The sequence below is a fragment of the Mustela nivalis genome (assembly GCF_964662115.1).
Source record: "Mustela nivalis genome assembly, chromosome: 13".
Classification (NCBI taxonomy): Eukaryota; Metazoa; Chordata; class Mammalia; order Carnivora; family Mustelidae; genus Mustela; species Mustela nivalis.
The window spans coordinates 62359476-62372348 of NC_139032.1; the positions used below are offsets into that span (position 1 = coordinate 62359476).

The window sequence follows — 12873 nt, forward strand, 5'->3', positions numbered from 1 at the left end:
TCCATTGTATATATACCACATTTTCTTTATCCATCCATGTATGTATGGACACAGCTGCTTCCATAGTTTGGCGATTGTAAAATAATGCTACAACAAACATAGGGTACTTGTAACCCTCAATGTTTTTTGTATTTGGGGTGGGGGAGGTAAATACCCAGTAGTGTGATTCCTGGATCATAGGGTATTTCTCTTCTTAATTTTTTGAGGAGCCTCCATACTGTCTTCCACAATGGCTGCACCAGTTTGCTTTCCCACCAACAATACAAGAGGGTCCCTTTTTCTTCACATCCTCGACAACACTTGTTTCTTGTTTTCGGTTTTAGCCATTCTGAAAGGTGTGAAGTGATACCTCATTGTGGCTTGGATTTGCATTTCCCTGATGATGCATGATGTTGAGCATCTTTTTACGTGTCCGTTGGCCATCTAGATGTTTTCTTTGAAGAAATGTCTGTTTGTGTCTTCTGCCCATTTTTTAATTGGATTTTTTGTTTTTTGGGGTATTGAGTTGTATCAGTTCTTTACATATTTTGGATACTATCCCTCTATCAATAATGTCGTTTAAAAGTATCATCTCTGACATTGGGGAAGGGTATGTGCTTTGATGAGTGCTGTGAAGTGTGTAAACCTGGCGATTCACAGACCTGTACCCCTGGGGATAAAAATAAATGTTTATAAAAAATTAAAAATTAAAATTAAAAAAAAAAAAAGTACCATCTCTGAGTGCCTGGATGGTGCAGTTCAGTTAAGTATCCGACTCTTGGTTTGGCTCAGGTCATGATTTCAGGGTGGTGAGATCGAGCCCCCCATCAAGCTCTGCCCTCAGTGCAGAGTCTGCCTAAGACTCTCTCCTTCTCCCTCTGCCCCTTCTCCCACTCTTCTCTCTCTCTCTAAAATAAATAAGTTAATTAAAAAAAAAAATCTTCTCCTATTCAGTAGGTTGCTTTTAGTTTTGTGGATTTTTTCCTTTGCTGTTCAGAAGCTTGTTATTTTAATGTAGTCCCAGTAGTTTACTTTTGCTTTTATTTTCCTTGCCTCGGGAGACACACCTAGAAAAATAATTGCTGCAGCTAATGTTAGAGAAATTACTGCCTGTGTTCTCTTCAGGGATTTTTGTGCTTTCAGGTCTCACATTTAGGTCTTTAATCCATTTTGAGTTTATTTTTGTGTGTGGTTGAACAAAGTGGTCCGGTGTCGCTCTTTTCCATGTGACTGACCAGTTTTCTCAACACCGTTTGTTGAAGAGATTTTTCCCATTGTATATTCATTTTTGTTTTGTCAAAGATACGACCGTATAATCTGGGTTCATTTCTGGGTTTTCTGTTCTATTCCATTTATCTCTGTGTCTATTTTTATGCAGGTATCACCTTGTTTTTAATTACTACAGCTTTGTAGTAAAACCGTCTGGATTTGTGATACCTCCAGTTTTATTGTTTTGTTTTTCCAAGATTGGTTCGGCTTTTTTTGTATTTCCATACAAATTTTAAAATTGTTTTAGTTCTATGAAAAATGCTGCTAGTATTTTGATAGGGATTGCTTTATATTTGTAGATTGCTTTGAGCCGTACAGACATTTTTAACAATATTTGTTCTTCAAACCCATGCGCATAGAATGTTTTGAATTTCTTTGCATCATCTTGAACTTCTTTCAGCAGTGTTTTATAGTATAGGTCTTTTACCTCTGTGGTTAGGTTTATTCGGTTTATTCCTAGATATTTTGTTGTTTTGGGTACAGCTGTGAATGGGATTGTTTTCCTAATTTCACTCTTGCTGTTTCATTATTAGTGTGTAGGAATGCAACAAGATTTCTGTACATTGATTTGTATCTTGTGACTTTACTGAATTTATTTCTCAGTTCCAGTAGTTTTTTTGGTGGAGTCTTCAGGGTTTCCTATGTATAGTATCATGTCTTCTACAAATAGAAGTCACCTGCATTTTAAATGGATCCGTCCTTTTATCAGGGCAGCCCAGAACAGCAGGGTGGATGCTGGATGGAAATTAGGAAAACTGTATTCTAGACTAGCCTGGCCACCGTTCCAGAGTCTGACTTTGGGCAAATCATTTCAGTTTTCCAGACCCTAACGTGCCTTTTAAAGGGAGGAAGTTGGGTAAGGTGATTGAGAGGATGGTTCCGATGATTTGACATCTTACTCACCTGATTTCCTGTGTGACCATTCACCTGGAATGTGGGGAAAATGCTTTCCAGCAGGGCCTGAGAGTCTCAACCCCAGCTCTTAAAAAAAAATTTAGGAATGCTTCTGTACTCGTAAATTTAAAGAATTCATTAGACAAATTTTATTTAATCTTTATGCAATTGCTAGCCATCACTATTATAATATTGGCAAGGCAGAACTTTTTCCTCCAGATGTGAAGTTTTATAGCTTAAGAGGAATAAGAAGCTGGTGACTTAAGTAGTTGATTTTACATCTTAAATTAATGTAGGACTCAATAGTCAAGACATTGAGAGAGTTTCAATGAAATCAAGTATCCAGGCCCAGATAAAAATACTTCTTAGTGTGGTCAGAGAATTTGCATGTTTAACAAATGAAATTGGGCTAGATTTTTTCTTTTACAAATTTGATCTTGATGTTATGGAGTTCAAACCCTAAGTATTCATGCATTCATTAAATAAGTAGAGCACATTATTAAGCAGATTTCTTTTTAAACATGAGGAAAAGTTAACAGAAAACATGAAGAGCACAAATGCAATTTGCAGTTACTGTCACAATGTACTGAATTAATGCTATTGCTGTCATTTTTGTTTTTTCTCTATTTGGTTAGTTTTCTATTTCACTTTACAGTAAGTCAGTCTTTCACTTTTCTGTGGTTTATAAATCACCTCTCAATAGTTGAAAAACATTAAGAACATGAAACCGATAGAATAACTGAGGAAGTATCTCCCAGAACCTTCTGATTCTTTCCAGTCAGGAACTATAGCTCCCTAGGCCAGCTGTGCACTTTTCATCTTGGAATATCCCTCACCTTTTGTCCTGGGATTCCCTTTGTTTCTGTTACAGTGAATCTTCCTTCCTGGACTCCAGTGTCTTCCTGTCTCTTGGTGTATTCAACTTCCCCCATCTTTTTAAGTCTCTGCTCAGATGTTACCTTGTTAGTAGACATTATACCCATTTAAAATATCACCTTCTTTCCCTGGCATATTTTGTCTCCTTCCCTAAATGATGTTTCTCCTTAACACTTACCACTGACTGTCCATGTATCTTACTTACTTATTAATGAGATACTTCGGCTCCCTAGAACGTGAGCTTTACGAGGGTAGGGATATTTTGTCTGTTCTTTTTTGTATCCACAATACCCAAGATAGTATCTGATAAATGGTAGGCTCCCCATAAATGTATAATTATGTGGAATAAGTATATGTATGTGATGGGCATTTGGTTGTTTTTATATGGAAACCAATGTTCATTTCTAGGAAGTGTCCCTAGAAGTACAAAGAAGTATTTCTTTGATTTGTTCCTTTCTGTTTTCCTCCATTCTCTTTCTTGCGCTCTAGTTTTGAATGTTAGGCCCCTTGAAGAGGCCTTCTCATTTTCTTATCTTTTCCCTCTTATCCATCAGGTTTTTTTCTAAAATTTCTGAGAGGTTTATCAACTTTTATCTTTTTTAAAAAATCAGGTTTATTTTCCAATTCTTCTGTCACATTTGTCCAAAATCAAACAGGAAGCAAAAAACTGTCAGTGATGACTCTGAGTATTTTCTTTATCTCTTTGAGGATATTAATAATAAATTGTTGATATTTTCTTCTCTGTACAACTATTTTGTCCAAGTTACTTTGGTCTCTTTGTATCAGCTTCTGTATTCATACTGCTTTCTCCAACGTCCGATCAAACTCCTGTTCTCCTCATGTGTAAGGACAGGATGCTGGAAGCTGGTGGAAACTTTGTGCATGTGAATGGAGCTTATGCACTGTGACCTTTGGAGTGACCTAACTGGGTTACTTCTGTCAGTGATTGGGAGTCACTGATGTGTTGGTTTCTTCAGGTCTTTCCTATTGGGCTCACATTTCCCAAATAAGACTCTTTCAGTCTCTTGCCTGGAGAAGTATCTACAAGTTGCTGCCCGTGTTTTGGGGAGAAAACCTATGGTCTTGTCATTTAGCGAGTTGTCAGTATGGAACTTTGCCCCCACCTTCCCCAAGTCAGAAATCTGTTTTACCCTCTTGGATACAACCTCTAATCTTTTGCTGGGGTCGGAGTGGGGCAGTCATCCAACTGTGTGAAGCTTGGGGAGGGGCAAGTACCTGGGGTTCCAGCTCTGGTAGCTGATTGATCCTCCTGTTTTTAGCTTGAAATTCACATCAGAGGAACTCAATGCAGTTAATTCCTTTCCTTGATTCTAGGAATCAAGGTTGAATCAGGTTCCTCTTGTGCCTTGACAGTTCTGGGTTAGGATTCAGCTTTTTCAGGTCTGCTAAGTTGGTTGGCCCTCATCCATCTGCTTTCCAGCTGCTGACACCAGTACTCTCTCATGGGAATTGAAGTCATTTCTATTCATTTGCTATTACAAATAATGTGGAAATATAACAAAACAAAAAAATTGAACATATAATACTTGGAAATAAGATGCACAGAGTAAGGGTCTTATTCAGATGAATGGAAAGCACTCATTGGCACTCATTAATTATTTTTCTTCTGTTTTTTTGCAGGCCTTGAGAGTAATGGCTAAAATTATGAGAGAATGTTGGTATGCCAATGGAGCAGCAAGACTTACGGCTTTGCGTATTAAGAAAACACTGTCACAACTCAGTCAACAGGAAGGCATCAAAATGTAGTTCTGCAGCTTTGCCTGAACTTTACTTTTCCTTCAGATCTGCTCCTGGGTTTTAATTTGGGAGGTCAATTGTTCTACCTCACTGAGAGGGAATAGAAGGATATTGCTTCCTTTTGCAACAGTGTAATAAGGTCAACGGAAACTCCCCAGGATTTCTTTGGACCCAGGGTCCTTTCTGTGCACTATGAACACTTCTTTCCCAGGACAGTTACAAAATGTTGTGTAGTCTACCTTTATTTTTTATTAACACAAAACTTGGGGTTTTTTTGGTATTGTTTTTTTTTGAAAAGATGATTGCTGGTCTTAACTTTAGGTTAACTCTGCTGTGCTGAAGATCATCTTTAAGGGTAAAGGAGCTGGATTGTTGAGTTATACGAAACATTTCTTATTTTTAAAGAAAGTGATTTATTATTCCTGGTTAGTACATTCTCAGAGGATTCTGAACCACTAAAGAGTTTCCTTGATTCAGACTTTGAATGTACTGTTCTATAATTTTCAGGATCTTAAAACTAACGCTTATAAAACTCTTATCTTGAGTCTAAAAATGACCTCATATAGTAGTGAGGAACATAATTTATGCAATTGTATTTTGTATACTATTACTGTTCTTTCACATATTCAGAACATTACATGCCTTCAAAATGGGATTGTACTATACCAGTAAGTGCCGCTTCTGTGTCTTTCTAATGAAAATGAGTAGAATTGCTTACAGTCTGTGTGTCTTAAAAGCTGTAGTATTTTAATTCAAAAAGTTTATTTATCTGGGTAACCCAGACATTTTCTGTTTTGTTTTTTGGAAGGTTTTTTTGTAGTATGTCATTTGGTATTCCATTTTGAAAATGCCTTTCTCCTACCCAAATGTGCTTAAACCACTAAAGAAATGAAGTGGCATTAATTGGTAAATGTTATTATGGCCATTTTTGAATATTCTCACATCAAGTTTTTGCATCTAAATTGTGTTGTCTGTAAGTATACCTTAAAAAAAAAAACCAAGTGGCACTGTAGATGCTTATAGTACTCTAATAATTTAAAACTTGTAGCATACAGACTGATTTTTCTAAAAGGGAAAATTTGTCTAGCTGCTTGTGAAAAGTTGTGTGGCATTCTGTAAGCCATTTTTTCCTTTATCTGTTCAAAGACAGTGTTATTTTTTTAAGAAATGAGTTACATTTAAAATTAGGGTATGGTTAATGTTAAATAATAGGCCTTTTTTCTAGGAAGGTAAAGGTAGTTAATCATTTGAGTAGATAACAGGTGTGCAAAAGAGTCACATTTGTTATGTAGGAGTCATTGTTCAGTGGACTTTCTGTCTTTGTAACTAAGGTTAGAGTTAGCATGGTTCTGAGGTCTCACTACACTTTGAGGAAGGCAGCTTCTAATTCAGTCTTTCCTTCTGTGTGCAGATACTGCAACTGCTTATTTACATGGTTAGGTAATAAGTTTAGTACACCCTTAACATTTGGGAGAGTGGTAGCTAAAGAACGTTCTGGGTATAGGTTCTCCCAGAACAGATGTTTTCAGTCAGATTCAATGTTTAAAGCCAACTCTTCCCAGTAAGTTGAAACTAGCTTATAATAACTGATTTTTACTTCCAGTGCTTGAAGTCTTAGGGCTTTTCAGAGTTTTCAGAGTTCTCTTTATCACTGTGATCTTATTCTGATGGGAGAAAAACTATCATAGCAGTGAGGCAAGACATTGACTTCATAGTGCTATCAATTTCCAAATGAAAGGGTCAGAATTACCTTTATAGTATTTGGTCAATAAGAGGTAGTGGCCATTTACACTGACTGAGCTGCATTCTGATTATGTCTTATCTCTTAAACATAGAATAAATTTGAAAGACTATTTGGTCTTAAAGCCAAAGTAATTTTAGAATGAATGACATATGCATAGGAATTTAGTGTCAGTTTCATGTGTTTAAAAACATCATGGGGAAAATGTGCTTAGAGGTTAATATTTTGACTCCCAAATTTGAGTTTTTTTCTGTAGTTACCATGATTTTGTCAAAGCAAATGAATGAGTTTGAGGGGTTTGTTTTATAATTATGTTTTATTTCCTGATTAATCTCTAGCTCTGTGATTAGGTACTCCCCCCCCCCCCCCCCCCGCCATTCTAAGCCTGCCAGATCTGCTTTATGAAATCCAGGGGACCAATGCTAAAACTATTTTTATATAATTTTGAGAACATACCAAAAGTTCTTGTCTGATCTAAAATTGAGATACATGATTTCTCACTCTCATATAAGGTAATCAACTTTTACTAAAGATATTCTTTATTAAATCAAAGATTGAATTGTAGTTATACTCTTCTTGTCTAAGTGGATAAAATGTACTTTTGATGAGTCAGGGAACTTTTTAAAAAAATTCGAGTTTAGTTGTAAATTCAGTTTACAAATTACTGCAGCAAATTCCTTTTATGGGTAATGACAGTTTGATAAACCCCGATTAGTTATTATTGAAAATCAAAGTCACTTAAAAATGAAATAGATCATGATTACTATGGCTGTAACTGCAGATACGTTTGACTAGAGTATTAATTTTGTCGTTTAGATACACAAGCCTTTGTTTATACTGCCCATCTTCACGTGCTCACCTTTCAAAATTAAACTTGGTTTAAAATATACCTTAAGACCAATAACCTGTCCACATCCATTTCATCAGTGCCGCGGAGGAATGGGGATGAGGGAGGTAAGACCCCATGGGGCACGGGTATCCCTGGTCTTTCCTTCTTAACTTCAGCCTACATTTCTCTCAGCCTGCCTTCCTGCTGGCCCCTGACTCAGAGACAGATTGCCTTGCCACCACCCCAGCCATCTCCCCTCAGCAGCCTTTTGAATAGCTGTGGAACATGCTTCCATTTCCTTGAGTCACTGGATGTTGCTGGGAGGGTTCTCTAAGTTTGGAGATGGGGTGGATGATGGCCCTGCTGGCTGCTTTGTGACTTCGGCTATGGCCAAGCAGTGGAAGGCAGCAAGGTCGCAGTTACGGCGGCAGGAGTTCATTGTGCCCGAAGCAGGGGCACAGGGCGCCGTCAGAAGAGAGGAGCCTGTAGTTCTGCTATAGTGAGAGGGCTCAAGAAGGGCCTCGAGTCCGCGCACAGTGACATGGTTAGTGACGTCAGCAATTGCACACTTGGCCATTCTGCAGCTCACACGTGAGCTCCCTTCAGTTCCCCCTGTACATCTGAGAGCTGTCCCGTATAGAATATTTTCTAAAACAAGATGGCATAGTGCCAACTAAAATGCAGAACAAAATCAGTATCCTGTTGGACATGTCCTATTGACATTTATTTTTATCCTTGCACTGAAAGAGTGATTGTAAGTCAGCTTTCTTTTTGTTTCTTGACTGTGGCAGTGTTCTGGCTCCAAATGATGGAGATTCCAAATAATGGTTCTGTTACAGCATGGCAGGAAATGCCAGTTCAGATATTTTTGAGATGCTAAAGAATGGGTCTGGACATGTAATCTGTAGCTCCTTGTGTCTACTTTGGAATGCTAGACTACCCACAGGCCCTCTCTCTAGGAATGCTGAAATTCTAAGACCTTCTGAGGATTGTCAGTACTCCTAAACTTGTCAGCACCATTATGCAATCTTATTTGTAACTGTAGACTTTAAAGAATGTGTTTAATAACATTCAGCCTGTTTCTTAAAGCTTAAAAAAAGAACTTAATTGAATTTGTTTTTATATTTTGACAAGATTTGTGAATTGAATATCATGAACCGTGTTTTGATATCCCTTTTTCACTTTGTGCCAATGGAATGGGGTGTTTGGTATTTCTTTATATGTCAAGGAGATGCTTCAAAATGTCAATTGCTTTAAACTTAAATTACCTCTCAAGAGACCAAGGTACATTTACCTCATTGTATATATAATGTTTAATATTTGTCAGAGCATTCTCCAGGTTTGCAGTTTTATTTCTATAAAGTATGAGTGTTATGTTGCTAAATTACTCAAATGGTACTGTATTGTTTATATTTGTACCCCAAATAACATCTTCTATAGTTTTTGTTCTCTGTATTTTATTGTATTTGTGCAAAATTCTTTTGGCTTTATCAGTGTGATTTCTGCCCTTTCAGATGTGTACAGAAAATATCCATATAAATTTTCATTTAAATTGAATGATTTTGAGAAACCTGTAAAGAGGAAAGAAAAACAAAAACTGCAGTTCCCCATAAGTTTTTAAAGTTGTATATTGTATTTGTAGTAATATTCTGAATGAGTTGTAAATAGGAAGTAGAAGAGCGATGCTTATGTCAAGTCCTAACACTACAGTAGAAAAATGGAAGCAGTGCAAATAAATGACTTTTTTTCCCAAGTACAAGTGGCATAATTTAAAATAAAGTGTGTATATTGGACCGAGCCATGCTGTTATGAAATGTAGTTGCTGTAGATAGACATTAGAACTTTTGGATTATTCCCCAGTACAGGTTAACATGGTTGAGAAGTGCCCCAGCCCCAAGGTGCCTCCTACATGCGCAGGGGTGCTGACCTGTCGGTGGGCAGGATGGGACCTGCCTCCCTGTGAACTATGTTGTCTCTTGCTCAGCAAATTTGCTAAGGTTGTGTTAAAGTGAAAGTATTTTGATTCTCAAAAGTTTTGCACTTGTTTTCAAAGGAAATTTAGAGGGTTCTCATCTTTTCCTAATTTAAGGATCTGTGAGAATTGGCATAATTTGTAAAAATAGCCTTTCCTTTTTTTTTTTAAAGATTTTATTTATTTATTTGACAGATGGAGCTCACAAGTAGGCAGAGAGAGAGGAGGAAGCAGGCTCCCTGCTGAGCAGAGAGCCCAATGTGGGGCTTGATCTCAGGACCCTGAGATCATGACCTGAGCTGAAAGCAGAGGCTTTAACCATACTACTGAGCCACTCAGGCGCCCCCCCCCACCCCCTTTGTTTAAAGTAGATTTAAACAGTTAGTATGCGGGGAGTGGGAACTTGGCTCATGAGAAAACGGAGCAGAGAATGGATGAGGAGATGTGGCCCCCAAACTCTTGACTAACCGCTGGAAGGGGTTTTGCAGACTGGCTTGTGGCTCTTGCATTACAGACTGTCACTTAAGTTCAAAGACTGGATTTAGGGGTTTTCTTTTTCCTTCTCCATAGTAAAGAAGACACATCACCAGCATGTAGAGCTTTTGTCAAAACATGGAAAAAAGTTAAATTATTTTTAAAACACAGATGTAGAGAAACAGCAGAACCAGTTTCGTACTGGCCTCTTCTAATTTAGAAAAAATGTTTCTTCATATGTGGTCTCACAGACATATCTTGCAACTCTGCACTGTTTGTTTGTTTTACAGTTGAGGATTTACAAAACAATGGGGCTATTCTGAAAGAGGAGTAGAAAAAGTTGATGTTATAAAAGCTGACGCTCAGTCATGCATGGTTCAGCCATGCATAATTTTTAAGAATTGGGAAAGAAATAATATTAAATCATTATGGAAATAAAGGATTCTTTGTGAGAGCTAAAGAGAAATGGGAAAGGTAAGAAATTTAAGGTAACTTTTCTATCAGAAGGAGTAGAATTATAAAGGAGTATTGGCAATTTAAGTATTTCAAAGGGGAAAGAATCCGTTGAGAGGATAAGAAAAATCGGAAGGAAAGGGGAATATTGGCATAGACCGATAATAGAATGTGCACATACTGTGGTAGGCAGCACGAAAACACTTGGGGTCTTAATGTTGTAGTAGATGGTGTAGAGGAGGTCGTTTCTTTGCTTAAAGGAAGGTGTGATTGAGAAACTTTGGCGATCCTAGGCATTTTTATCTATTTTAAAGGTTTATTTTAGAGAGTGTGTGTGCAGGTGGGGGGAGGAACAGAGGAAGAGAATCTTTAAGCAGCCCCTCCGCTGAGCCTGAGTGGTATTCCTGTCCTGGGGACTTCGTCCACTGACCCATGAGATCACTACCTGAGCAAAACCAAGAGTCGGACGCTCAACCGGCTGAGCCACCTACGTGCCAAAAACTATGTGAGGAAGGTTATGGACATCAACCATAAAATAACATTAGAACTGTTGCTTGGCACCCCTGATACTCAAAAGAGGAGCCAGGTGGTCATTGGATTCATAAGCTGAAATAGATGTGGTCATTCAGTGCAGAGTGGATTAAATACACTTTTGAGACTTAATTCCAGATGCGGACAGATGATTGCACTTGTCATTACCTAGTGTTTGAGTTTTTCCACGTGTTTTCATATATATGATCTCACCTGATTTTTGCAACTAGGAGAGATGGTGGCCAACAAAGTGCCCTAAGGAGGGGACAGAGGACTAAGAAGAGCGTTTAGGGAATGGGTAAAGGTGAACTGGGTGTGGATTTTGGGGGGTGAGTCCAGAGAGAGCAGATAAGAGGCTCAGGAGTCGCTGTGTGTCCTTCACTGGGCTTCCCCTTTGTGAGCTTCTTTCGCTTCTGGCTTGTTCCCTGAGAGTCTGATGTGGCAGTTCAAAGCCTTGCAGCTTGGGAGGCCCAGTGGTAGCTGGGGAGGTCCCGAGCCAGCCTTGGTGCTCACCTCAGTCTCAAGGAGAGAGAGTGAGGCCGCAAAAATCTCTCAGAACAACAACAGGGGGGCGCCTGAGTGGCTCAGTGGGTTGAAGCCTCTGCCTTCAGCTCAGCTCATGATCTCAGGGTCCTGGGATCGAGCCATGCATTGGGCTCTGTGCTCAGCGGGGAGCCTGCTTCCTCCCCTCTCTCTGCCTGCCTCTCCGCCTACTTGTGATCTCTGTATGTCAAATAAATAAATAAAATCTTCAAAACAACAACAACAACAGGACCCCCCTCCCCCAAACTTAGCCGAACATTCTAGATGTTCTCAATATGCAGCAGACCTACCTAGATCTGAACAGGCTACAGCAGTTACAAACAGGACAGGCAGAATATGCCATGGGCACATTCATCTCTAGTTCCTGAGTAGGGGAGGCTCAGGGAGGGCAGTGGGTACAATGGAGCAGAATTTTATACGCCAAGCCCAGACCTTTCCTTCTTTTTCCAATTCTTGGATACACAGGAGTGTAGGGAAGGTGACTCCTGCTGCCCTGAGGCTCCTCCAGCAGCTCAGAAGGGCTCAACATCCACCCTGTGGGTGTGACTCAGATTTAGGGCCTACAGTTTCGGATTAAGTTACCACTCTCCAGTAGGCCCCAGAGTGTCCGTATTTCCACATCTAATCTTAAGCCTGCTTAGGATAACTGTCCTAAGTTATCCTAAGAGTCCCCTTGGGAATCTCTGACTCAAGGCCAGTGGAGGGATGTTGGGCTCATGGGTGATGCTTGCACTTTCAGGAAGCTCCAGAGATTTTTGGTTGGGAGGATTTGGATACAACTGGCTTTCAAAAATGAAGGCAAATAAATAAATAAATAAATAAATAAGGTGGCAAAGTAAAGAGATAAAAAGACTCCGTTTGTTGCCTGTGGATCTGCTTTTAAAGAAACCCTTCAGAATGAAAATAAATAACACCAGATGGTCACTCGAACCCACAGGATGCAAAGAGGACTACTGGAAATGGTAAATACATGAGTAAATAGAACCATGTACATGCATTACTGACGTAACAAATGACCACCAATGTCCTGGCTTACAACAATACCCGCTTATGATCGATCAAATGCTTCTGTAGCTCAGAAGTCCACGTATAATGTGGCTGAGATGGTTCTCTGCTCCATGTTTTAGGTCAAAAGCAAGGTGTTGGCTGTACTGCATTCCTTCTGGAGGCTTAGGATAAATTCACTTCCAAGCTCAGTCAGGTTGTTGGTAAAATCGGCTCCATGCGGTTGGAAGACTGAGGTCCCCATTTCCTTGCTGACTGTCCCAGGAGTTATTCTCAGCCTCTGGAAGCCACTTGCAGTTCTTGGCTATTGGTTCCTTTCCTCCATCTTCAACAGTAATAAAGCCAACAACAGTAATATGGGTCCTTTTCATACTTCATCTCCCTGTTCTCTCCTGCCTCATCTCGTTTCTCTCTCCCATTGCATTTCTCTCTGATGGACTCTTCTACCTCCCTCTTCTATTGTTTATAGATTATGTGTGATCACAGTGTGATTACAATGGGCCCATCTGGATAATCTAGGATCATTTCCCCATTTAGTAACTTTAATTT

General features: G+C 39.2%; 1 protein-coding gene across 2 annotated transcripts in view; it reads left to right on the forward strand.

Moving 5' to 3' along the window:
- Positions 1 to 9143, forward strand: part of TGFBR1 (transforming growth factor beta receptor 1) — a 56430-nt gene extending 47287 nt beyond the window's left edge. For both annotated transcript variants that reach the window (XM_082696763.1, XM_082696762.1), the window contains exon 9: positions 4660 to 9143. In XM_082696763.1, the coding sequence (XP_082552889.1) occupies positions 4660 to 4785 (126 nt within the window). In that variant the 3' untranslated portion in view covers positions 4786 to 9143. The remainder of the gene's footprint in view (positions 1 to 4659) is intronic.
- The last annotated feature ends 3730 nt before the right edge of the window (positions 9144 to 12873 follow it).